The 27,932-nt window shown below is 34.6% G+C and overlaps 2 protein-coding genes across 23 annotated transcripts in view; both read right to left on the bottom strand.

The window, feature by feature from the left end:
• Positions 1–1,911: 1,911 nt before the first annotated feature.
• LOC145227902 (NACHT, LRR and PYD domains-containing protein 3-like) lies at positions 1,912–23,385 on the bottom strand. Of its 8 annotated transcripts, none has more exons than XM_080092854.1 (15): positions 23,036–23,385; positions 22,875–22,948; positions 21,086–21,261; positions 20,027–20,152; positions 18,450–18,644; positions 17,653–17,748; positions 17,290–17,367; positions 13,588–15,371; positions 12,806–12,964; positions 12,144–12,302; positions 8,894–9,055; positions 8,143–8,304; positions 7,005–7,166; positions 3,905–4,063; positions 1,912–2,966 (listed from the first exon to the last, which is right to left on the bottom strand). In XM_080092854.1, exons 2-15 carry the CDS (start codon positions 22,883–22,885, stop codon positions 2,847–2,849), a joined length of 3,549 nt encoding a protein of 1,182 aa, XP_079948980.1. In that variant the 5' UTR covers positions 22,886–22,948; positions 23,036–23,385; the 3' UTR covers positions 1,912–2,846. The 8 variants fall into 8 exon arrangements, 7 of the variants coding, with proteins under 7 accessions (XP_079948980.1, XP_079948978.1, XP_079948976.1 ...); XM_080092852.1 differs by lacking the exons at positions 22,875–22,948; positions 23,036–23,385 and adding exons at positions 21,910–22,009; positions 22,075–22,202; XM_080092850.1 differs by lacking the exons at positions 22,875–22,948; positions 23,036–23,385 and adding an exon at positions 21,910–22,027.
• A 4,075-nt stretch (positions 23,386–27,460) lies between these two features.
• The window catches only part of LOC145227899 (NACHT, LRR and PYD domains-containing protein 3-like), an 81,804-nt gene continuing 81,332 nt past the window's right edge, over positions 27,461–27,932 (bottom strand). For all 15 annotated transcript variants that reach the window (XM_080092832.1, XM_080092835.1, XM_080092834.1 and 12 more), the window contains one exon: positions 27,461–27,867. In XM_080092832.1, coding sequence (XP_079948958.1) covers positions 27,848–27,867 — 20 coding nt within the window. In that variant the 3' untranslated portion in view covers positions 27,461–27,847. The remainder of the gene's footprint in view (positions 27,868–27,932) is intronic.

Genomic DNA, 27,932 nt, shown 5'->3' with positions numbered 1-27,932 from the left:
TTTAGGGGTAGGTTTAGGTTTTAAGTGAGGGGACACCAAGTCCTGAGCGATTGACTGAATAGGTTTTAAAAAATACATTTATACCGTGGGGAATAAAGCTAAATTGCCAGCTAATCATTAATGTACACCAAATTTTGCGCCTAGTTTTTAAGTAGAATTTAATTAAGAAACAAAATTGAACAAAAACAAGAAAATCAATTGGTTTGATATTGTCGAAAAAGTTTAGAGTTTCCCCCATACAAATCTCTCACAATGTCATTCATCAGCAATAACCTTCAAGCCAAAGCTTGGTCGTGTCGGTTTCGATTGGTTCAAAAAGGGCCCCTTAAAAAAAACTGTGGGCGCGTTGAATTGAGTTTATCTTTAGGTTGGCGTTTTCTAAATCTATCCGTTTTGTTTACCTTGCCAGCAATTATGTGTCCTGATTGATAAGATTAAATTTAAAGTGTTTAGGAAATCCAGTGATACGCAATGCTACAAAAGAAAAATTTAGGATCAACTTGTATTTAACTTTTTGGATTTTGGATTAAAAAATTGATGTCAATGTTTTTCTGTGACAATCTAATATAGTAAATACCGTGGAAAACTAAAACACTTCCTAAAGGAACCCCATATTTCTGCCTAATGCTGGTTTGTTCCAGCTGTTTAACCACAGGCTCCCAAAACATAAAATTACAAAAACGGTTATACTTACCAGCTAAGTACAGGACCGAAGAGTTTCATACTTTGTTGGTGTTGGTGCATTGTAAAGTGTTTAAAATGATTTTGAAACTTTTATTTAAGGTTTAAATTTGGTCTAAGACTTTTGAATTATCTGTCTTTTGGAATCTAAAAAATTCGAATCATTTTCATACCGCAACCACTTCACATACCTACATGAACATGTGTGTGTAAGAACTTGTCCGTTTTTGCAAATCGCCAAAATGGGATATGTAGGATAATATATAAAATGAAATAAATAGGAAAGCCTTTCTAGTTTGTTGATTGGGATTAAGGCATTGCATTTAAGGATATTGATGTATGTGTGGTTTATAAGTTGGAGTATTCAAATTGGCCACACCGTATTTTCGATTATAAGCTGCGACTGAAGTTTTTACCCTACTGTTGCAAGTTTTTTACCTTATACTGTCCCAAATCAATGAACTTGCCAGTTCATTGATTTTGGGCACCGCTGGTTTGCACATAGTGCTGTAGTAATCTTACTAGATGTCACCGGAAAATGAAGGGACCAATGCACACTAGATGGAATGATGGTTATGATGTCTATAGTTGTGGTAAGGGCTTTGTGTTTGGCACACACAAGCCGAAACATCTGATAAGAAACTTCTTGTCATATGCTTCTAACATAATCTGTACACGGGGTTATTGAGTTTTGTGTTTTGACATACCGTATTTTACGGACCATAAAGCGCACTGTCAATAAATTGCTTTGATTAGTTTTTTGTTCATACATAAGGCGCACCGGGCGATAGAACGCAACGTATTTTAAGGAGTATGGGTTATAAAAGTTTACTTGTTACGTAATAAATTTAAGCAAGTCACAATAGTACAATGAGCAAAAGAAAAAATGAGCCTAGTGAATATCACAGTTGCTAGTTGCTTTTACCGTAGTTTATTGTGGAAGTCAATGGTTTATTTATATAATAATAGTATCGGTACTGGTTTTGAGTGTAGGCAATAAAGCACTACTTGATCCATACATTAGGCGCACCGGCTTATAAGGCGCACGATCAATTTATGAGGAAAAAAAAGGATTTAAATTGCGCCTTATGGTCCGTAAAATACGGTATGATTGTCACAAGCAAATCAAGTGCAGACGTCCATTATTTCGTTACAATTTAAAGGCAATGGTGATATCAACGCCATGACAAAAACCTACATTATCTTTGTAGTGCACTGACAACAATTAGATGCAATAAAAACATGCTCAATTTATTTTCACTTGCATTTTGTTTAACTTGTAGTAAAAGGAGTGGATTTGTACAACATAAGTACATAAGTTCAAAACTATACACACAAAGTATCTACTTACAACAATAAGAAAATGTTAATCAATAAAAAAGCAATAAAACAATGGCCAAAGAAAGAAACATTTTATTTAAAAAAACACACAATTTAACTGGCACATCTCAGACTTATAGTTTAGTAAAGCAGTTCCAAAACTTTTTAACACAAAACTGCTACAATCTTTCCAAATAGCTTTGTAATATAAAAAAATATCAAAATTTTGGAACCAGCAAACACAAATTAACATTTGCATATTTCCTAAAAATACAGTGAGTATCGAAGATTCCACATCTTGGTAATAAAACAATGTTATCAGCAGGAAATGCACATTTGGAGAATATGAAAGTCACATAATTTCAACATTTTTCGCATCCATATTCAACAGTAAACAATTCCTAACATGTACAAACAGAATAAAGCAGATACTTCAATAAAAGACTATTAACACAACATTAAATTTGGCACAAAACACAAGGACCATATAGCAGGTCATGGTTACTACTCTGTATATGGAAGTACTACTAATTTGTACAGCAGAACAAATGTAGCAATACAATACTCCACCCTATGAAATTGTATGAGAGTTTTAGTGGAGTTCTTAACAGTGGAAAGTCCAGTGGGTGTTACCCACAGTCTCAGGCTCTACGCAACCTTTGAAAATATAAACCTTATGAATTGAAAAGTGACAACAAACACAAGAGCAGTGGAACCAAGTGCCGGTGAAAGAGTTTAAATAAGATAAATCAGGCCCAGGAACTTGCAGAACATGTGCATGTTTGAGTGAATGGTCATTTTCCTTTTGTTTACAGAGTACAGTATACATCTTCAGGTACAAAAAATTAGCTGACTAGGCACTGCTTCTCTTTTGGCTTTGTAACAACAGGTGCCATCTCATCACTGCTGGAGTTTGTTTCAGAAACTTCTTCAAATTCATAGTCAAGCCCAATAATCTTACGTTTCTGCAATATACCCAATATACCCAATATACCCACAGTTAACACTTTCAATATAGCTATCTAGCAAAATAATATAGCTTATAATATTAGCTATCCAGCAAACAACAAGGTTTATTTGCAGGTAATAAATGACAAAAACAGGTCATCAAAAGTTGGTAAGTATGTGTTGCTATAAGGTGGGACAATATTTTTTCCACCAGACAGTGGAAAAAAATAATTCTTAGGTTAACTATGAATATTGTAACACAACAGTTTAATTTGTAATAAGTTTGACACAAAACATTTGCCAGAAAACTATTTTGTGACAAAAAGCACATTAATTCTAGCTTATCTTACACCTTAGGGTAAATGGACTATTAAACATGCTAATATGGTTTAAATGCGTGCTACAAGTATTCTTTACTATTAGCAATAGTCACCAATCACATATTAATTTTTTTTGTATCATTAAAGATATAATAAACTTTGTACAGCAAATAGGAGTTTACTATAAAGAAAGGGTGATGCAAAGTTAAAATTCAAGAGTACACCCACTTCTTGTTGTGTTGAGAAAATACAGATTTGATACATAGTAGCAGAAAATAGGACTAACCTTAAGTGAATGGTTTAACACAACAAAGAACGCAAGTAAAATTTATAGTTAAATGTTTGAGTTGTATGCTCAACCACATAGTTCTCACAATCTCAACTCAACCATTTACATTTCCCAGCGCAAGAAACTTAGGCTGTAATCCCTACACATTGGAATTGGGTTGGTTAATTTCAGCCTCTCATGTCACACAGTATTATTATGTTAAAAAATGTTTATTTGGGAAAGGTTAGCTCGTAAACAATTAATTCATGACTGGTGTATTCACCTGGTTAGCATGTTTTCAGTTCATCATATTATTGACAAAGAAATTGTTTATAACTTTATACGAAAACTGTCATGTTCTACTCACCCATTTAAGGTTGGCTTTCCATAAAGCTTTTGCACCAACTGAAGTAATGTCACAGTTTTCAACCCAAAGAACTTCGACTTTGTTCAAACATTCTGTCAGAGTAATGGCTCCTTCATCACCAAACTTGTTTTTTTTTTTTGACAGGTTCAACAATGCCATCTACAAAATACATTTTCAGAAACATTGAAAAATATACATAAAAATGTGACAAATACAATGCCTTGTTCATCGTTTGTTTATTTTAAACAGAAAAAAATTAATAAGCATAATGATAACCTATTTTAAAAACCTACTTTTATGAATTTACTAGCCGTAAAAACGTTCAGTATTGCATCCAAATCACACTAGTGGCTAAATAGCCATTATGCACATGCGTTTACAATACAAATCACTAATTATACCCACATTACCAAAATAGTAAATATTCGAGTAAAGCAACAAAATAGATGACAAGTTAAAATGTTTTTAATATATCATGCACAGAAAAAGTTCTTAAATTTACCATATTGTTAATAGGATATGCATCAGGCAAAAATTGGAGTATGCACAAAAAATGCACAATTATAAACAGTAGTGGAAAGCTATCAAGGAAGCACTGGCTGAACATTAACAAAAATCACTCTAATTCAATGTTAAGACATTTTACTTTTATTTCTCTGTCTATACTTGTACATCCATTGGGCATAATGTTATCATTGATGTGGTGGATAGTTTTTCAACATAAAATGTATTTGCGCTGTTACAAAAGTGATAAATTATTAATCAAGCAGTGGCGGCTTGTGCCGAAAATTTCTGGGGGTGCTGCTCCGTATTTTAGTCTTTATTGAACAAATATTGGCAATATATAGGAAAGCCACATTTCTAGTTTTCTAGCCATTGTTTTGTGTAGAAAAACAAGTAAGCTAATACAAATCCTAATCAGCAACTCCATTGTGACATAATTTTTGTAATGCAATAATGCGCAGGGGTGTAAACAGCAGACGGCATTATTAGGGAATTTTGTTTACTTGCACAGCGATAGACCGAACTCAATAACATGCAATAATAATATGGCACAAAAACACACAGGATGCAGACTCAAAACGAAGAGGTTGTAAATACGGTAAAACACAACACATAGAAGAAAAATAATAATAAGTTAAATGAGTCAAAAAAAGGTCGCCGTATTTCAGTTGGACAACATTTAAGAAAAACTGGTTATAACTATGATCACTAACCAACACACTTGCTATTCAGTCATTAATATGGCCATGTTTCATTTAAGTAACTTATAGTCACAGTCAGCGTTTTCGACATATAGCTTTTTATAGGAATCATAACTGACAAATTTAACAACCACATTACAAAACTCTCCAAGCTTTGAAATTTACAACACTCTTACTTAAATTTAAAACATACCACTAAACCTTGTGCTTCCTTTTTACAACCAGAATGAATCATAAAGTTATAGTTTGGGCAAAATAATTGATAGCTTCCTCCTTGATTTCCATGTGACAATTAAGCAACTGTTTTTCTATTTAGTGCTAGCACTGCAAGTGCAAGTCTTTTGGATATAATGGTGTTCCTTGGAAAAGTTTGCATCCTTTTTAGTGTTGAAAAGAACTGGTTTGCCTTTGAGGGACTCATAGAAATTGCTGGCTAACTGGCTTTTGTTTAAAGTTTCAGTAACTTTTCTATCAATAGGATATGCTTGGTGGTCACTACTATATCCTCTGTAGAATGTTCATTCTTAAGAAACATTTTCTGTGAAGCAATTTAGCAGCTACTGTTTAGAGCAGTGATTCTCAAACTGTGTGCTGCGGCACACTAGTGTGTCCTGAGAGATATCCAAGTGTGCCGCGAAAAAATCTCTATTTTAAAATGCAAACATTCCCTGGTGTTTCATGACTCTATGACGAAATGCTGGTGCTCATGACATCGTTTCAAAGCGCATATTTTTGTTTTTGGAAATAGAATGCGTCCTTACCCACCACAATAAAGTTGAAAATTTACAATATATGATTAACTTCCGTTTTGTTTACCTACGAAGTGTGCCGCGGAAGAAATTATAAGTTCTTTAATGCGCCGCATGCTTAAAAAGTTTGAGAACCACTGGTTTAGAGTAACAATATGTGTCCATCATATTAATACACAAGAATGCACTCAGTTGCAAATACTGTCCACAAGGTGTGTTAAGAAACCAAAACTTGAAATTGTCATCACTAAGGTATTTCAAAATTCCTGTTGCTTCTTCAATTGTTTGTTCTGCAAACATTGCCTGAATTTGAGTGAGGCATTTAACTCCACAGTCACAAAGCTGTTTTTTCTTTGTTAGCATTCAAAACTAAAACTGAGTATTTCTTAATTGTTGTTGCTTTTTCCTGCATGACATATTTGGAATAGCAGTTGGAATAGTTTTATCAAAATTTTTCTTAAAACTTTTTATTCAGGTTTTTATTATAAAGATTAATCGTGACTTTTCAAGGTGTAAGATGACCTTTTTTCTTTTTTAAAGGTGTGAGATACGCTTTTTAATTTAATGATCTCAAGCCCTCTTACAGTCATCTTAAAAAGTCATGACTAACCTTCAAACAAATAAATTAAAAGATTGCAAAATAATTATTTAACTGTACTCACTGTCCTACTTAAGAATATAATACACGGGTTTGGCTTTGGAGTACAGTAGACCCGGAACAGACAACACAACTACAGGCCACTTTACATGCTACGTGATTGGTGGAGCTGTGCGAGGTGCAGCACCCTGTCACCTATTTCACCAGCACCTAGCTTTTCCACTGTGCATGCGCACAACTGCAAAACATCAAGACACTGGAGCTGCAGTTCCACCATAGATAACATATTAATGCCATATTTTTTTAAAGTAATAAAATGCCCAGCTCCGCAGCATCCTAGCACGAGCCGCCCCTGGAATCAAGTGTATGTTAGTCTTAGCTGTAACTATTTCATATTTGATACGGAATGCTGTACTGTGACAACACCTTTTAGTGAACAGTTACATGTTTTACGACTTACACCGATGCATAAGTTTTGTAACAAACATACGTTTACTTTTATTTTAATTTTACAAAAACATTTTTTACACAAACACAAATCTACATACTGGTTCATCCCGAGATTTTGCCTCATTGGTCACAATCTTCACATCAGCAGCATTTATTTCACAGTCGTCAAGGTCAAGTCTTTTTGTTTTATGAACACATTTGGCAAGCATTGGAATAATTTCCGAGCCAACTTTATTTCCAGCAATACTAAACGTTTTCATCTGTAAATACCAATTTTTACCCATTTTTGTAAAACTGAACGAGAAATATGTTCTAATTAATGATATACCTTAAATACCATTCTTGTACTTACAACAACAGGTACAATTTTTTTAACAAATATAAATATTTCAGCGGGCAGAAATGAATGCGTACACACATGTATATATAAATGAATGTGTACGCACATGCAAATGCGAACAGTATGGATATGTTGCATTCATACAGTAGGAAAAACAGTTTGGTGAAAAGCTCGAAATGCTTTTTAAAAACTTAATCCCAGCAAAAAAACATTCTTCTGTCCGCAGTAACTTCTTCTATTTTGTGAAATAAACAATAACTTGTATGACCTTTGTTTGTATAGCAACTACATTTTGGTAGAAGTATATGAAAATCAAGTAGTGTTTAATAAGTCATTTCATGTCAGTGCCAACACATAGACAATCACTTATCAAACCTTGGGCAGAACAAGCACCTTACAACTTCCACAAATTAAACTGCATTACTTTATCTTATGTCTTTTGACTAAGACAACATTTGCAATTAAATAAATATGATATTAAGTATGTCTGTTAGAACATATGTTGATGCACAAAGCCTCTGTTACTATGATACACTATGCAGAGCAGGCTGGTAAATCTGTCACTTGCGCCTAGTGTGATTCCACTATTTGGCTTAAACAGCTGTTTTTTCAGACACACTTTATTATGTTGTTGGGTCCTTGGTAAACCGTTGAAAATAAAAATTCACAGTAGACAACATCAGGTTTGTAAATATTTACATGTGTAGATTAAAACCACTGTTTCTTGACCAAAACCAGCACACAGAAAAAAATGCAGTCAAAAACAATGCACACCCTTTTCAGGAAAAAGGACCTATATTTAAAGTGACACTTGTCATGAAAAAACTTATGCTGTCTCCAAATAGCACATGTTACTAAATATTTAAATTGTTTCAATAAATTAATAACTCACTCACTTGGTGGTCCAACTTCAAAATAGCAAGTAACAATGGTTTCAAGCAAGTACCAGTCAAATTGCAATAATCCAACCCCAGTTGACGTATGTTTTGGACACAAGTTGACACTTCACTGACACCAGTTAATCCAATGTTGCTATCTCTTAGACTGAATAAATTCATCTATAAAAGAACAAACAGGCATGTAAGTGAAAGAAAGATTTTTAAAAAGTAACCAGCGTTTTGTAAATACATTTTTACCTGTTAGTAAGTGTGATATTTAAGCAATGAGGTGATTCTTACTTTGTAATAAAAATTGCAAAAAAACACATGGAATGTATGTTAGGAAATTGAGCATGCAGTAAATTAATAATGATAAAATCATTTGAACATGACCACAAAAAACCTTTTAGTAATTCTTACATTTATGCTTTACTGACAACTAATTATTGAATAAAATGATAATTGCAAAAGCCTCATACAGCTGTTGTATCAGGTTACACAGTACTGGACATGATTAAGCAAACAATTCAAGCATTTTTCAACTGAATATGTCAGTTAAATTTGATTTTTTCTCCAACTACATGGTGCTGTAGGTGTTAATCAATACACCTCAATACAGAGTTCTCTTAGCACAGTCAATTTTTTAGTTATATATAAACAGGGCCAAAATGTTTTATTTATTTCTTATTGCCAGGAACTGGAACAAGACTGGTAAAAGCTACCATTTTCTTCTTATTTATAAAACCCTACTTTTGTATTATCTACTTACTGGTTTCTGTCGTTTAAGAATTTCATGACATATTTGTTTTAGACTGTCACCACTGACTGAACAGTCGTCCAACAACAGTCCATCAAGTTGATGAACACTTGGTGCCAAACTTTTCAAAGCATTTTGTGACACCACATTCCAACCCAAGTAAAGCAAATCCATCTATTAAACAGGTGTTATGTAGCAATTTGACCGGAACACATTAAACCAGTTTTGAAAATTATTTGCAAATGTATTTCTACTGCATACGCACAAAAGAGATTTGTAAAATGTCCTCCGTGCAATTTGTGGCAAGTGGGCAAACACATTTGTTACTGATAATAAACATAAAATTTGTTTTAGAACACTGATGCAAACAATATCACAGAGTTGTATGTTTTAAAAAAGTATTTTTTTGTTTCAGACATGGTTTATAATCGACAATGTTGACTTTCTTAAGTTCCATAATGTATGTTTCGTGCACATAAGTCAATTATAACTAGAAGGGTGGCTTAGCACATATTGCCCTTGCACATACACTATAACAGCGGCGGGCAACATATGGCCTGCGGGCTGGAACCGGCAGGATTTTAAACGGCCCGCAGACAATTTCCGGTCTTACTTGATAATGTGACCTGCGGCCACAGTCTGCCGCAATCCCCCAATGTCAGCTTACTACGTCAAATTATAGTTGTAACGGACAGCAACGCTCCCCAATAGCGAAAAAACTGTTACCCTTGCACCATACGTCCATTGTTACAACATAACTGCCAACCTTGTGTGACCTGCTTTCACGGTTACTTTTGTTTCCACACGTGTAGCCTAGTTAGTGTTTCAGCAGTATCTTAGTCTGTGGTGTATGCTTTAAATTTGCAGTGGTGAATAATTTTATGTTATATCAGTTAGATTGTTTCGACTGTATTGTAATTGTGACAATCCTGATTGCATTTGGTTTAGATGATCAAAAATCCGTTTTACATCACTGCATAAATACACGATTATTGTATCATTCAGGTATCCGGAAACTCATGGGTCAATAACTTGACATAGATAAGTCATTCATTTTAATTTCAACATATAACTATGCACCTTTACATATCATAAATACTGGATACACCAGCAATGAAAGAATATGAAAAAAGTGTGATAAAGCTGTATAAAGTTTTATTTAAACTAGCAGGGCAGCTGTCATGTTGTTTCAACCCCAACACATTATCAGAATTTTTTTTGTTTCGGTGTCATTTGGCAAGCATGAGCAAATAAGAAATTTTGCAATTAAAATGTCACAAATCGCTAAGAATGGACACTGTTAAATGTGATACAATGGTATGTGTACATATCAAGCATGCATGAATGCATTATGAAACAGAGGCTGAACATAGGCCCCAATAATCAGTGGTATTGTGTTTTTTAATTAGGAAAGGCAACCCCGCTAATACAAAAGCATATTTCTTACATTATATTTTAGTTAAAGCACATTTTTGTTTTATTGGTTCTCCTAGTAATGGCATGGGGCCATGTTTTAGGTACATTGTCCTGCAGTACTCTCAAGTTTCAAGCCTTGGAACTAGCTTTAAGTGATCAAATAGTTATAGTTTGGTGAAAATAAGTTGTTTATCACTCCTCTTGTCTGCCAATAATAAGCATCAGTCTTAAAAGAATTTTTATCAATCATCCCAAACATATGTTGTATGTGTTAAAGTGATGGTGTCTAGAATACTATGGATATTATGATGCGTAAGATAAACTTCAGGCAGATAAAAGTAAAAGGGAGAAAACTGAGTAAAAACTAGAAGGGTGGCTTAGCACATATTGCCCTTGCACATACACTATGATTTATTTTAAAACATAAATTAATTTCCTATGCTTATTTTGTATTGGGTCCCATATTAGCCATCGTCTTTTATAACCTTGGTTGTTTCTGCAGGCAAAAACTCATGGGTCCCCACACATGCAAAGTTGAAAATAATCCAATTCAATAGATAACAATGAGTAAGTTTGGTATTGTGAAGACAAACATAGTGATTGGTACTGTGCATATCTAAATATGCTATGTGGAGTAAAAATTATTTAAATTAAAAAACTCATTTTAGGGGGCTAGTAGGATAACTAATTGAGGTTCAACACACACAAACTTAAAAGTAGGAAACCACAATGACTCAATCAATAGTACTGCAAAATTTCAGTCCAATCTGCCAACGTTTAAAATTTCAACCACTAGAGGTGTTTTGAGCAACAACCGTTGATGTTTCTGATGTCAAAGGGCTGTTAGCAACCCCCGAACTGCAATGGCGCAATAATAATAATTAGCATACTTTACAAGCTATCCAAATTTTAGTCAATTCGGACATTGTTTACAAACTAACCCCTTTTAGGGGGCTAGCGGGGTAAATACTAGGGTTATCCGGACAAACCAAGTGGGGTGCACATCTACATAACTATATCTACCATCTGTATACGTTTCAGCCACATCCATCAAGCATTTGACAGAAAAACAAGTCGGACAAACTTCAGGGGAAAATACCCATTTTAGGGGGCTAGCGGGGTAAATACTGGGGATATCAACAAAAACAAAGTGGAATGCACATCTACATAACTACATCTACCATTTGTATAAGTTTCAGCCACATCCATCAAGCATTTGATGGCAAAATGAGTCAGACAAACTTCGGGGGAAAACATTTTAGGGGGCTAGCGGGGTAAATACTGGGGTTATCAACAAAAACAAAGTGGGATGCACATCTACTACATCTACCATCTGTGTAAATTTCAGCTAAATTCATCAAACATTTGATGGAAAAACGAGTCAGACAAACTTTGGGGAAAAAATACCCATTTTAGGGGGCTAGCAGAGTAAATACCGGGGTTATCAACAAAAACAAAGTGGGATGCACATCTACATAACTACATCTACCATCTGTGTAAATTTCATCCAAATCCATCAAGGATTTGATGGAAAAACGAGTCAGACAAACTTTGGGTAGAAGAAAAAAAAAGAAAAATAACAAAAACATTTTGAGTAAAATCAATATGTGTCCCCTTCAGGGAAGGGGACCCATAATACCAAGGGATCAAATTTCTTTAAATATTGTCAATAAAATGGGCAGTCTAATTTAAAATGGTGTGATAACAAATCACTAATACAAGGTTTTAGAATATTATTAACTGTTTTAAATTCCATACTATGTAGCTGGGTTATTGTACAAATGTACACTTACAAACAAGTTTTAAAACTGATCTGACATAACATTGTTTTGCAACAATAACTCACATTTGTATTTCTTTCTCTTATAGCTCTACTTAAACATGTAAAATCATCATCATTCAGATCGCAATCACCAAGCCATAACATAGGAATTGTGTGGATGCATGTGTCCAGGAGCTGTCCAACACCATTAAGATCATTCCCAGACAAATTAAGAAAAGATAACTGCAAAACAAATATTTTGTAAACTTTATCACAAATTTGTAACTATCTTACATTTTAACAATATACTTACTACAACTGTAACTATGTATAAACTAAAGGTTTGTAAAGCTTTATTTTTTGGTTTGTAAACAGGATTATTAGCATTAGGACAAAATGGCACTTAACTCCGTTTTTCTACAATACAATACAACACATACAGTTTGACAAAATATTATACTTGCTGATTTTTAAAAAGCACTGTACTACAGTAATAATAAAAAAGAAAGTTTTTGATTTCATTCCATAACTCTTGACAAATCATTTATATATCATTAACTTTTGTTGATATTTTGTTCCAGATATTTTATTATCTAGATCTGGAGTCTCGAAACAAACACACCATCATAAACCTGTCAAATTTGCAAATGTAAATAATTAGTAACGACTAATCTGTAAAATAGTTTTAAACTGTAAAAACAGGTAAAGCTAAATCTTCCATGATATGAATATACCAATTTGCATACATTGATTTTATGTTGTGTGATAAAATCACCCAATTTTTCCACATATGTAATTGGAATATCACAACTTAACAGTGTGAGTTCGATGATGTCAGGAAGCAACTTCAAAATATCATCAAAAAATTCAAGCACGACCATGTCCATCACATGTAACTTTCTAATCTGTCAACACAACAAAGTAACTCTCTTTAAATAAAACAATAGAATATGCACAAAATAGATTTTACTATTGCCTTGTAAGCTTTTCTAGTAAATTTAAAATTTGCATCCTTACAACTTTAGACACAAAAAAAATGTCTGAACATGGCACACAACAGAAAAGTAGTAATTAGAAATTCAAGTGTTTTTGACAATACAAAGAAAAGTCCTATTCATTCCCAAAAAGCAAACACTAAAATGAAACACCAACATTACAGACAATTTACATTCCTACTTGCAAGGTAGTACAACTGTGTTTTGTTAATGCACTTTATTCAAAAAAAGTTACCTTTGTGTCAAAAACGTTTTATAGTATTTTTAGACTAAACCTTGTCCTGTGTATGCAAAACATGCCAATGACAAGTGTAAAAATTTAATTGCAAGGCAAAATCTCTGAAAAATTGGGTAATGATTTTTAAACCCTCTAATTTTTTTTTGTCTTAACACAAGATTGGCTTGGGATTCGTGATACCTATGAATTTTTACAGTTTTAAGGAATAAACCAGACTTATCTGCATCAGCAAATATATAATTCCCTTGCAAATACACTCTTTCTGTTATTTAACACAATAGTTTTCTACACTTACTTTGTGTTTTGATTGCTGGATTGTGTTTAGCAGTGTTTGTAGCCCTGCTCCGAGGAAAGTTGCTGCCTTAAGCCAAGATCCAACATTAAGGATGTGTGGCTCTTCTGCAGCTAGTAGTACATGACAGAAACAAACAATCTCGTGTGGAAGAATATCTCCTGACAGTAACAATGGACTTGGTAGGAAATTGGAAACAGCCTTAGTTAAATCATCATCTTGGGCCTCATATGCCCAACTGCATATGTTGAAAAGAGTGGAATCATTTTCATGTGAGATAAATTCATTAGCAGTTATCATTGATTTTACATCATTAAAATATTTTACTGGTAAAACTGGAAAATCACTAGGTAACTTTTCCATCATACTTGGAAGAAAGCTAAGAAATTTGGATTTCAAAAGTCTTTCTTTATCTCTGACATTATCAGCATCAGTAAATATAGTTTGAAGCTTTGCCTGTGTTTGCTGGTGACAAAAACCAAACAAAAACCGGGTGACAACCTCCCAATGACCTTCTTTAAGCAGGTCTTCAACTTTGGCAGAGAATTCTTCATTAGATACAAACATCATGAGATGAAGTGCAGCTAAAAACTCCTGCCATGTGGCATGAATAAAGAAAAACATTTCTTCCCCATCAAGAATCATTAAACCTGATTCTTTTGAACTTTCTGTATGAACACTCATAAAAGGTTCAATGGAATTTCCCACCAGGCCATATTTCTTCAGATTATTGGTGGCAAACTGAAACTGACGATTTTGTATTCCATCAAAAGCCAGTTTTGCTAGTTTTGGAATGAATTGAACATCTGTTTTAAATTGAGGGTTCTTCTGCCAATGCTCAAATTGATTCAGAAAAATCTCACAGATTGATCTTATTGATTTGCCTGATTCCAGGTTGTCAAAAAAGTTTTTGACTATCATTTTTCCAAACATGGGAATAAAACAAAGGGCTGATATGTTGGGTTGTTTTTCCAGCTCTTTGAGAAGAATGACTTGTTGCTCCTCAGTTTCACACACTTCTTTGCAGAGAAGAATTTGAGATTCTGGACTTAGACCTAAAACATGTGCCATGAACAAAGGATTGCATTCTGGATGAAAGTGCTGAAATGCAAATGGCCGTGAAGCGATTAATTTTTTAGTGTTAGGAAGTAGGCGGCCATTTAAGAGATTCATCAAGATGTTGTAAGCACTTTCCTTTTCATCACACAAATCCACAGCAGATGGATATATAGAAAAGTTTCCTTTATGCTTGGCCTCATCAAGACCATCAATGACAATCAGTGTGTCATGAGATTTATCAATTTTCTCTAGTATTAACTTTTCTGATTCAGGACTGTGTTTAAGGCTATGAACAGTGGATGCAAGAAGAAACTTAAGAACATTGTATTTTTCCTGGTTTTTAAAGTTGAGATCTCTGCTTGAAATGTAGAACACCAATGACTCAGGGTGAGTCTCCATCCACTTTTTAGCAACTGATTTGCAAAAAGTGGTTTTGCCTATACCAGCTATTCCAGTGACACCAGCAATGTTGTGTCGTGGTTTGATAATTGTTTTATGCGATGATTTTGCTTTCTCTGCACAAGTGCGTGCAGCCTCATCAAACAAATTTTCAGCAGTTATTTCGTTTTGGTCAGTTTGTTTTCTGAAAGACCAGCTGCTGGCATTTCCAAACTTTTCGGGTTTCACATTTTCTTGTTTTGTAACTTGCAAAGGAAATGTGGTTTGTTGGTCAATTTTTGCTGTGATGGAATTCTGCAATGCATGCTTGAGTCCACTCATTTCCATTTCTGAAATGTTTTTAAACATATCTGGTTAGATATGCTTCTTTTCAGAATTTTGGGTCTGTTATGTTTTGTTTTTAGTTTATTTTTAATTTTTGTGCTGTTGTGTGTTGGTGGTATGCAAGAGCATATCTGGAAATTTTTAATGGGAAGAGTTTAACATTCAAATTTGTGAATTTGTCTATTGACGCTCTATGACATTTTTTATTGTTTATTGGGAAACCTCTCATTAAAACCTGCTTGACTGTGCCTGCTCATGAGTAATATACATGCAAGTGTTTGTTTTGTGGAAATCTATAGACTGCAAATGCTATGGGATATGTGTCACCATGTGTTTGTTGTGTAATTGTCAGTATGTTGGACAAACAAAAAACAAATTTTGTACATACAGCTGGGATCACCGTACTAACTGGAACACTTCAAACCAACGAACAATTTTAGTGATTACTGATAACGCTTGCTATGTCAACATTTCCCCTTAAAGCATTCCGCCATTTAAGAAGAAAAAAACAGAATGCTTTAAAGTGACCTTCGTCAAAAGTCCTGACATGGATCTATCAAGCGAAAGCAATATGGCTCAAGTCAACTGGTGCTTCTATTAACATCCTGAAAGTTTTTGTGTTATTGCCCCAAAACCCGCTATTGTATGACTTTTGTGTTACAGTTCTTGCCCCATACCCGCAAATGTACCACTAGTTGCAAACGTTGCACTAATGGTTGCTCAGTTGCTATTTTTTTTTGTTACGTATTTTACATTGCCCGGTGTTTCATCTATTTTGTCTGCGCCTTTGTGCCCAAAGCTTTGACATGTGCATCTGACAAAGACAAGTTATGATTCACTATAACTGTTACTTGTTACTAGTTTGAAAGCGGCAATGATAGCAACGTCTCCAGTGTTTTGTTTATAGTTCAGTGTTTTCATGTCACTTTGTTTTCTTGTGTTTTATACTTTAATTCCTTTTTATCTATGTTTTATCCTGTGGCAATATATATATATATTCCAAGATATTCTTTGCAGATTTCGTTGGAAAATACTTTCCATTCTTAGCAACTAGAAGTTATTAATTTCTGTAAAACACTTTGCTATAATCCAACCAACAAAATATAAAGTTCTCAAGGTCATGTGCTGAAAAGTTTCATGTTTTCGAAGAATGTTGTTGAACAGGTGGGTCAACCTTGAGATAAATATGATATGTGTTAATTTGAGGACTCATTTTTTGACAAAATGGCTGGAACAAACCAGCATTAGCCAGAAAACAGTGTTTTCTAACATGTTTTTGCCCACATTAATGTCAAACCCCTAAAACGTGGTTTGATAAAAGAAAAAATAATAGGTATTTTTAAAATTTTCTTTGTTTGCAGTGTTTTGTTTTCTTAAAATCTCCCAAGCTTCTATCACATAACTTTTTGATAGTTTGTCTTGTGCATGTGCTGCTGCCATTTTTTCACATTTTTGCAAAGGTAGAAGGAGATTAAAACAGGCTTTTGTCATGCAAAGAAGTAAGCTGCACTGACAAATGGATCCATTTTCTTAACGTGTTTTTGTTTTAGTTTCATTTATTATTTGTTTGTTTATTTGTGTTTGTTTTTGTTGCTATTTTTAATGATTTGAATTTTTTGTTCTCTTTTCCTGCATTATTCAATAATGTTTTAACCCAAAAATGGTATTTTGTGTATGTGTGAGCTCTTTTGAAATAAGCTCAACTTAAAATGTCAGATTTAAATTAATTTAGCCTACTTTTTTTTGTATTTTCAGCACTTTAGTACTATTATGAAACGCTTAAGGAATTCATGGGGTAAAAACAGTAACAACTTTTGACTGCATTTACATCTGTGCATTATTGGGTAATTATTCATTGTTTTCATTTGCTCTTATTAATGCAATCTGTCCCAATTATTATTAAAGAATAAGGAAAGGTACAACCTTGTTGGGATGAGATTTCTTCATCATCTGTTCCTGAAGAAATGTAAGAATCTGATGCTCCACTACTGGTATCAGTATCTGTTAAGGATCAAACACAATTCTTTATTGGTTAGTTATTAAATAATTTAAAGAGAATGAGCAAAGAAAACATTTCTTTTAACACAACTAATTGATTTTGTGCAAATTGTAATTACTGTCGTCCTCCTCTTAAACCAAATTGCATTCCCTGTAAAAGGAAAGAGCAACAATGTACCTATTTTTTCAACTAAAGCATTTAATGTACTTTCAAAAGTTTAAACTACAATTGTAAAAGTTTCATGTTGAAGTCCCAAATTTTAGTGATTTTTAAATCAGGCGCGATACCTTGAGATGAAGATCCCAATTTTGACTTGGGGTTGCAAATCTCAGGTGCAACCAAATCAAGTTTTTTAAGCTCGCTTGCTATTTTTTTCAATTTAGCTAAAAAAGAAAAGATGAAATTTTGTAAATAATGGTATTTAACACATTTGTGGTAGATTTAATATGTAAAAGTAAAATATGTTAGAGAAAACACATATATATATATGATTAGAATAAGTGTAAATTTGTTTTTGGTGTTTGTGCAAAGCACATAAAGACAAATAAACACCAGTGGTTCCCAACCTTTCAGTGAATCCCCAGGGATTCACTGAAATGGTTGAGCTTTCACTATATTTATAAATATCCCCAGGGATTCAGTACATATATTTATAAATATAGTGTCTCGAAATGTAGCAAGTTAATCACTCTGTCTCCACACATTTATATGTGTGAATGGAAAAAGGTAATATTAAGGTGCAATCACTTTCAGATTAGAAAAATATGTTAGTAAAACCATGGGATACATTTGACATACTTGACTCCAACTTAAACACCTTCTGTCCATGTTAAACTTACATCATTATCTTGTTTTACTTCAAGCAAGTATCAAACAAAAATATAAAAAAAATTACAGGATGCCTACAACAATTTACTCCGTAGCCAGACCATGTGTGTCATAACATGTTTCAAAACAGTAACCACCTTTAACACGTGTGAAGTATAATTAGTTCAATGTGCTCTTTTGACTAATATGTGAAACATCCATGCAGCATATAAAAAAACACTGGGTCAGGACTCATAATATACAACACAGCACTTACTTAAATTCTTTGCTCTCACCCAAGTTGACAAAATTTGGTATCTTTGTTCAAGTGAGTTTCCCTTGTAGTCACATTCAATTTGTGACAATTGGGAGTCCGTAAGTTCAAACTTCATTCGACCAATGTCATGTTTCATAAAGTTATTGTCTGCATAGTGACAGATGAAATCATACAAAAACCAAGCCCGGTTGCGATCTAAATACAAATCAAATATAGCAAGTTTATTTTACAGGGAAAAAACACAGCAGCATACATCTACCTATGATGATGGATATATGTTTAACTAATGCCAGCACAGTTATTACAATATAATATGTGTTGAAACTTACATTCCAGGGTGAGGTTGGTGTTTTGGAAAAAAATGGTGGAACTGCTTTAGTGGACTCTTAAACTGTCAACCAAAACTTGCAAAAGAAGTGGGTGCTCTGACATAGATCAGAAACTAAACGAAATGTTAAACAACTATATCATGTACACAAATCAGCTGGTCTCTCAGGCATTCCCATATGGCAAGAAAAATCTAGCCTGTGGTGGGATTCAAGCCTATGACAGGAGTCTTTCGAGAGCTCTTGCTCTACCAACTTGGCTACACAGGGGTAGTAGGGAATCACCAGTTCGACCAAATCAGCTAAGATGAATATATTCATACTAGGTGTACTTGATTTGATTCAGTAGAAAAACTTTATTTCAGTAGAAAAACTAGAGGTTTCAACACTATGATGTGTAAACATTTTTAGGTTGACATAGTACTGTATTGACACTAACTTTTGGAGGGTAGCTTTTTTGATAGAATTGGTATGGAAACAGACTTTCTGGATATAAGTGATACACAAACACAGTAAAAAAGCACTGCATTAGCCCAATTAATAAAACTTCTAGTTCGTAAGGAAAAAAAAGAACAGAAAAAACAATACTAAGAACTTTGTTTCTGGATTTAACCGGGGTTTATGTGTTGAAGCCAGTTTTATCAAGCTTTTTTATAGATTTGTTTTACCACCCGATGTGAGTTAGGCCATTCAGGATTGTGACCAGTAAACCACTCCAACGAAAACTTTGTGTTATTCTATTTAGGCATAACTGGATTTGTTAAAATACACATCTAGGACTATGTCAATGGGTCAGTCAGATTCTGGTCAAAAAAGCCTTTAACAAAAATTTTTAGTGAAAAGGTCAAAAACGGCTGAATCCAAGATACAAAGTGCTTAAAATACTTTGCAATGTACCAATAAATGTTGAACATGAGGAACACAGCAGGGCTAGCAAAAGGGACCCATGAAACATTAAGTTGCATTAAAAGCATGGCATTTGTTCAAAAAGTACATTAATCAGGTCTCTTTTTTGTGTCAGTTCAGCTAAAATTACAATTAGTGCCACAGACCTTCCAGGCCAGCTCTGTGTCTATAAAGTGCCACTCTAAAACGAGAATTTTTTCCATAAACTATCAGTTTGTTGCATAATACACCTTCAAATATTTTTCTTTTCTTTAAAGGCACCAAGCTCATCCAACACAAACCACAGTAATAGTTTCTTATAAAATCACTTAACAGTTGCAAAGAATAAAATCAATGTAAACTTACTTCTAATAATATTCTTGTTCACTTGATTGTAGATTAAGATTTCATCAATTTGTTCATCTCTGTTTTGACTGTTTACTTCATTTTGTAAAAGTATTTCTAACCCCACATCAAGTCCACTAAGCTCCCCTGTATTAAAAAAAACTAATTAAAAAAACATCAGTTTCCCTTATAATAACTGGTATATATTTACGATTTAATGGAAATTTTCCATGCATTCGACTATGCACACGAATTTCAAATGACTCACACAGGGTGGCAAAGTTGATGTATGTTTTTATGATAGTGTGGCATCTGATAGCATAATTGACACCATACAATGGCAACATGAACAAACCCGTTAAAATGCTTACAATCAATACAGGGATGGGCTGTCTTTACAGTATTTCATTACCTGCCCAAATATCATCTAATTAGGATGTGTTTTAAAGGTTGGACCCAGTTTAGGGGTTAGAGGAGTGTTAAATGTTAAAACAACCTCAAACAATCGCCTAGGTCTGTAACATGTGATGAAATTATTATACTTTGCTCGGCAATTGAGACTCAGCTTATGGTACTTGTTCTTGTGTTAACCTTGGAAGTCTTAAGCACAACCTAAGGGTTGGATGCAGAATCCTGGCTAAGAAAAGTTTAGGTGGGAAAAAATGACAATGGCTTCGCAATGCACAAAAAACAAAACCTTGAGGCTTGTTTAGTGAGATTTCTTGAGCCACAACTATAAAGTAGCTTTTTACTGCATTTGTAAAAGCACTGGTATTGGACAGTATGAGTCAGAGTCTAAAAAAGTCTCCGACTCTAAATCAGACTCTGTTTAATGTTCTGAATCAGACTCCACATAAACAGTAAGACTTTGAGACTCTGCTTCTAGCATGGTACTTACTGCTTCTAGCATGGTACTTAGTAAGTTACCGGGACTACTACCCAAAACTAAACAGTCTCTGTTTAATCACAATACATCACATGACAACAAAAGGTTAACAAGCAGTAAGCAGAAGCAGAGATAATTTGTAAATGTTTGCTAGGTAAGTACGTGTACATTAAAAAATACACAAAAACTATTACCTTTTAACTTGACCCAGTATGGGGTCAAAGAACCTGTGTTATTAAGATACCCTTCTACTTTTCTGTCAGAAAATCCAAGTTTTCTCAAATATTCAGGCCAATTGTTTGGTAGTATGTTGACTTTGGCCAATGTTCTTTTCACATCCTGAGCCTCTTTTGGCGAAACTTTTCTTGACCTGTATAAAACAATAAAAAGTGTGGTAATTTGCCTTCAATAAAAACATAAGTTTTATCCATGATTTAAAGAACTCTAAACAACATCATTATAAACCACAATATGTTACAGGTTCAAACAAAAAAATGCGTATGTCACGCATCATAATATGTCACTCATCTGCAGTAATAAAAAACTGCAGATGAAACGAAAAACTGCAGTAGAATTTAGGTTTTTTAGATTAGGCAACCAGGACGAAAATGGTGTAGCAAATTCAGCACCAGACTACCATCTCAGAGCCATTGATCTTATGAGAGTATAAGAGGTTGTGTCAATGAATCTACAGCAAAAGCAGGACTCTCCTCGGGACACCCAGGTCTACCTAATGCTTCACAGGAAATGTCCTGAGGAACAGCAGTGATGTTTTCGCAGATTTAACTTGGCCAGATAAACCTGCGGGTTCAACCACCGTCATATGCAATCAGGTTCGTATGGCCAATTGTTATCCTACAGCAGAAGATACCCAGCAAGAAACCAAAGCAGTCATTCAAATAATGTGACACTTGACTTAAAAACCTGTTGTTTTTTCAATGTCCCAGCCGTTTTACATAACCATTTAAAGAAAAAATTAGATGAAGCAACAAAGCAAATAAAATCTGTCTCGATGTACCGTTCATTGTCCATTTCATATTTATGGAGTTTCTTCGAAGTTAAAGGTCTACACTTGAAATGGTGGGAAAAAAGTAAATCTGCTTGAAAAAATCTCTCTCCTATAAATAGAAAAATGTTCACCTCAATTAAACTCATGACTTTTCAAAATTACCTAATTTCCTACCTGACAGCTACTTAAAAGTCACCAATAAATGCCTTGAAAGAATCAAGTGGCTTGTTTACAGCAACAAGTGCTAATTTACACATTTATGGCTAAAAAAAGTTGTTATTACACTCACTCATGATGAGATATGCTTTCATTGTTCTCTGTAGCCCAGGAAATAATAAAATACACTTTTAGAACTAAATAATGCACCCACTATGGCGAAATACATTCATATTTTGTGTGGGGGAGTGAAGTGGGTAAACTGCATTTAAAAAGACTATGCTGAGACACTGTAGAACTTGGTGCCCACATCTCATGTTTGTAACTTGGTGCCCACATCACATGTTTTTTAATGTGATAGCATTGTCTTGTCTTATTCAACTTTTGCTCACTCTTTTTGTATTTATGTTTATCTTAAAGCTTAAAAGGCCAAGGGACGCCTGTCTGTTTTTCTGATTCTATCACACTTTCAACTGTAACTGGACTGGTGCAATCTGACACATGTGTTTCAAACAGAACAACCCACACACAGTCCAAAAAAATGCCACAAAAATATTTGAGACAGTATTTTCTCAATTAATCTTTATGATAACAACAGTAGTTTTTCTTAAATGTATCATGTCTTTCTTAGATTGGATACAACTTAAAAACAAGAGTTAAAACTAATCAAATTGTTTTAGACAAATAAAGTTTTTTGTCGATGTTCTGTATTATTAAAACTTTAAGCACACATTTCTCATGTTTAACTGCCTACTTGGAAAAATGTTTGAAGACCGCCATTTACAACTTGATTAAACAATGCAATAGCTATGTTTTACCTTTTTGGCATAACTTGACTGAAGTTTTGAACTGGATTGCTCCTAATGGTTCGCTTTAAATGGTATCAATTGCACTGAAAACAAAAGCTATATTGTTTATGTTTGTCTTCTTATATTGCTGCTTTTTTGTTGGATGCATATGTTAAGAAAACAGTTCTTACAAGATTGCCCCAAACTAATTTGGGTAAGATATATCCTTTTTATTCTGTTGAATAAACACCAACTTTTTTTTTTTTTCGTTTTTTTTTTAAGAGAAAATCGAAAGTCCTGCCACCTGAAACAACTGCACTAAACCATCAACAACCAGGAAGTAGCTGCACAATCATGACTCAACGCGCTGCAGCTATACCCTATAACGTAGACTAAAGGAAGTGCAAAAAAGTATTCACACTGGCATAGATGCTTTCATTACATGATTTACCTTCACCGCGTTCCTACCTACACTCATATTAAACAACAAACATGTGTACCTATGATAAAGTTGTCGGAAAAACATGTTTTTGAAACATAAACTTTTACAGCAATACAGCTTCTTATGTTGTTTACTTGTCATTCGGTGACAGATAAGGCATTTTGAAACCCGCGCTATTTTAAAAACATTTTTTTATCTGAGTGGTAATTGGCTGAAATTGAAATAGTATTTTCTTGTAATTCCGCAAAATCGCAGTCAATATTAATAAACGTGCTTTACATTTTTTTGCAGCAAATATAGCGGTACCAACGTATTGAAATATGTAATGGTCAGTTTACTACAGGGCAACTTGATTTTTTCGCATTCACGAGCATGGGGTTTTATGCAAATTTGCGGTCTTGGAGTAGTTGTAGAGTCGAATGAAGTTTGAATTGCAGATCGAATTGACCTGCAGGCTAGCCAAAACAAACAAGAAGTTCTTGCCAATTCGAAACAACAACTTCGCATACAAACAACGATTGACTGCGCAAAATACGTCAAATTTATTTTGAAACTGTGCCTGGTGAACAATTTGGCGAAGAGCTAATTCCAGCTGGAAAAACTGGTTCCGAAATGGTAAGACAGAACACCCGGCACTCGTCATGTCGAAACATCGAACCCGATAACCGAATTGTTCTGCCAAATTGCGGTTATTTTTAGAATTGTTGAGTTAGAGCAATATCGTCCACCAAGGCCGTATAATTTACAAAACAATTAGTTATTTACTCTGGAATACACAACGCGTAACTTTCGCATTATTTTACTGATAATGAAAATGACTTTTAGAGGACTTAGATGTAGGCTAAGTTATAATAGGCCTACTTCAAGGACATTTTTTGTTTAAATTGCAAAAGACTTACTACAAGTTAAATTTTTATCGCATTTTTGTACAGTTTTTAATTAACGCACGAAGACTAATTGCAAAAGGCCAAATACTTGCCAATGCCCTGTCGGATTTCTTCAACAGTTTGAAGTTCCTGATGTCCCGGTTTGGGATCGACAAACACCACAATGATAGATCGAGCCATCTGCATCAAGCCATCTGCATCAAGCCATCCAAGTCTTCAATGTCGAAAACATCTGCGACCGAGATGCAAACAACTGCAGCCTTTAGTTGGCGCGCCAGATGCATTTGATGAAAATCGTAACACCCGACATCATAGTCAAGGAATTCCAGCATGAACCCAATCTGTGGTGTATAAAAAGAATCAACTTCTGGACATGTAGGTATCAGTTGCCTAAAGAATATAAATACTTACCCTCTCAGGAGTTGTGTCGTGTTTATCTGACTCGAAAACACCAACACGCTTCTTCAGGGTCTAAACGGTATAGGCTAGATATCATTGTTTTATTTTTAACGAAAAGGTGTTTATTTGCGTTAACTTACATTTCTATGGCCCTTGGTTGAATTTTGAGTTTGTAGTGGGATGAACTTAAAATAGAATTGACGGAGTTAAACTATAGTGACAATATTTTGCAATAAAGATTTTCAATTTAAAAAAAACAAAAAACACACATCAAACTTGCACAATAATCTTCTTTATTGTGTTAGACCAGGGGTGGGGAACCCTAAGGGGACATTCCCCCCCCAATTTTTTTGAAATTGTACCCTTCAAAAATAAATGTGCTATATCGATTTTTTAATTGTTTGATTATGACTGGTGCCATGCAAAGGGGCCATGCCCCCCCCCCAAATTTTTTTGAAATTGTACCCTTCAAAAATAAATGTGCTATATCGATTTTTTAATTGTTTGTTTATGACTGAATAACCGAGAGAATGTTAACTAAATTGCCAAACAATGGTTATTATCAAACAACAATGGTCATTTACACATTGGCTTTGGCATTAATGAGTGTGAGAGTTACTTGTATTTAGTAGGCTTTGGTGATAGTCTTGTTGAAGTAATATAGCAAAACATACGAGAAATAGCAAGATAGTGTAAATAGTAAATACCATATAGTTTATTACGATGTTTAAACCAAAACAAGCACGATTGGATGCATTTTTTTCTTCAAAAAATAAAGATCAGCAGTCCTTGGAGGAAACACCTGTTACGTCCAGTGTTAGCAGTGTTAGAGTTACTCAGGAAATAAGAACAACAGACGATCTTGGATTTATTATGAAACACCATTCGCGGTTAGCCGATGATGAGAGGTATAGGCTTCTAACACACTCAATGCTCTGATGGGGGCGGTTTGTGCAAGATTTGTGTTCTGATGCAAGTACGTTTAAAACATGGCAATCTCACTAACGCTGCTTTTGTTAACAAACCTTGCACTCACTTCAAAAAATCCATCGAAAAGGCTGTTGCTCATCGTGATGCTAGTTACCATCGACAAGCAACTTTAGAAGCAAAAAGTTTTCTAAGAAGCATGGAAACTAACCAAAATGTATCTGCGAGCCTGGATTCAGAATATTCCAGACAAATAAAGGAAAATCGAAACATAATGGCTTCCATCGTTAAAACGGTGATGTTCTGTGCTTCAAATAACATATCTTTGCGAGGCCATTCGGTAGACAACGGCAACTTTATGAACCTTCTTAAATTTCGCATCGACGCCAGGGACGAAACTTTAAAAAGGCATTTTACTCACAAGACTGGTAATGCTAAATACACTAGCCCGACGATACAAAATGAAATTCTGGGTTTAGCAAAAGGTCTAATTGTTCAAGACATGTAGTCACTGATGCCAACCAATCGTTTTTTCTGTAATAGCCGATGAGTCTTGTAATATATCAGGAAAGGAACAGCTAAGCATTGTTTTGAGATACAAGAAAGCTACAGAGGTGTATGAGAGTTTCATCGGTTTTGTTGAAATGAACTCGGTTTCAGCAGAATCGATTTCTACAACTATTTTGTCTCACCTTACCAGCACAGGATTGGATTTACATAAACTTGTCGGGCAGGGCTATGATGGAGCGTCAACAATGGCAGGTCACGTGCGTGGTGTGCAGAAGCGAATTCGCGACAGGTACCCTCGTGCATTGTTTGTTCACTGTGCTGCGCACTGTTTAAACTTGGCTATAAATGATCAAAGTAAAGTTCCAACCATCAGAAACACCTGCGACATTATTAGAGAGACTATCCGTTTTTTTTTAGAGAATGTCCTAAAAGACGTGTTTAGGACTTAACATCCCGTTGTTCTGCCCTATCAGATGGTCCGAAAAATACAAAAGCATTCGAATCTTGAAATGTAATTTTAAACGTATACTCGAATCACTTGGCGCCTGGGAGTGTGATTCCAGCGGTGATACAAGAGCAAAAGCACTTTCGTTAAAATGTGCTCTGGAAAAGTCTGGAGTTACGCCTTGTGTCAGATTGTGCGATTTTCGGCACTCATTGAACCGTTGGCGCGGAAGCTTCAGGCTGTCGGAGTATGTGTGTCAGATGTGAAAAACTTGATCACTTCTCTTCAGAACGTTCTATCGCAAAACCGCATAAACTCGGACACTGCGTAGGATACTTACAAAGAAGCTTGCGAAGTATTAAATGTACAACAGCTGACTACACCCAGAATAGCTGAGAAACAAGTTTATCGCGACAACGTCAACGCAGAATCTGGACCGCAGTATTTTTATCGTGCAGTGCATATTCCTTACATAGAAGGTCTGAGTAATTCGCTTCACCAACGATTTAGTGACAATTCCTCATTTTTTAATTTGCTATCGATCATTCCACGCAACAAACCAACCAAGTTAGATGAGATTGAGCGCTTGTATTGTTTAGATAACCTTGAGAGCGAAGTTATTCTGTGGAGATCTTCTCTAAGCTCTCAACTTAAACCCGAATGTTTTCATGAACTTTTTCTAAGCGCAAACGACTATCCAAGCGTTCGCAACAGATCATAATGGCGTTGCCGGCAACAACTGTTGAAGCTGAACGTTCTTTTTCGTGTATGAAGCGGGTCAAGACATGGTTGCGCTCACCGATGACTTCCGATCGCCTTTCAAATATATGTGTGCTACATTGTCATCATGAAAGAATCAGCGAGGAGAAGATCAACCAGATTGTGTCAAATATGGCTGGTAGTAGGCGAAAATTGGACTTTTAATTGCCCCCCAATTTCCGCTGCCTACGCCACTGATCTGTGGAGTGTTCGTTAAAAAGCACTGGGATATGAGAGTTCAAAACGATTCACACATGCACAAGTATGTATTCATCATTAATTCATAATAGTAGCCCATAAAAACAAATCAAACATACAGTGGAAACAAATTATTACAAAAGAATTGTATGAAAACAGGTAAAAATAAAAAAAAAATAAAGAGGGAAATACATAAATGCCTTAAAATAGTAAATGTAAAAATCGTTTTCTGCCAGAAATAGGAACAAGCAATCACACCAAAAAATACTAAAGTCACATCAATATTCAGCATAAAAATATGGAAATCAATTTGAAAGGAACAATATTCTTTAAAACTGTACAGTACAATAATTTACATAACTACATGATTAGGCTGATAAAAATAATCCTGTCCAAATTGAAGTTTTCATTGGACATTTGGGTACACATCATAAGGTTAACAATTGGGTCCACTGTCTAAAAATAAACAATAAAATCAATGACTTTTTGTTACAAAGGTGTTCTTTTGGCTACATAAACTA

This window comes from Phallusia mammillata, chromosome 5, assembly GCF_965637545.1.
Source record: "Phallusia mammillata chromosome 5, kaPhaMamm4.hap1.1, whole genome shotgun sequence".
NCBI classification, from domain to species: domain Eukaryota; kingdom Metazoa; phylum Chordata; class Ascidiacea; order Phlebobranchia; family Ascidiidae; genus Phallusia; species Phallusia mammillata.
Note: the sequence above shows the minus strand (reverse complement) of the source record. Positions and strands in the feature narration are given on the sequence as shown.

Coding starts and splice junctions, on each gene's coding strand:
- LOC145227902 (XM_080092852.1), bottom strand. Junction 17,368..17,652: donor ATTGGGATCTTCATCTCAAG/GTATCGCGCCTG, acceptor GATCCTTAACAG/ATACTGATACCAGTAGTGGA. Junction 9,056..12,143: donor TAAGAGAAAGAAATACAAAT/GTGAGTTATTGT, acceptor CCTGTTTAATAG/ATGGATTTGCTTTACTTGGG.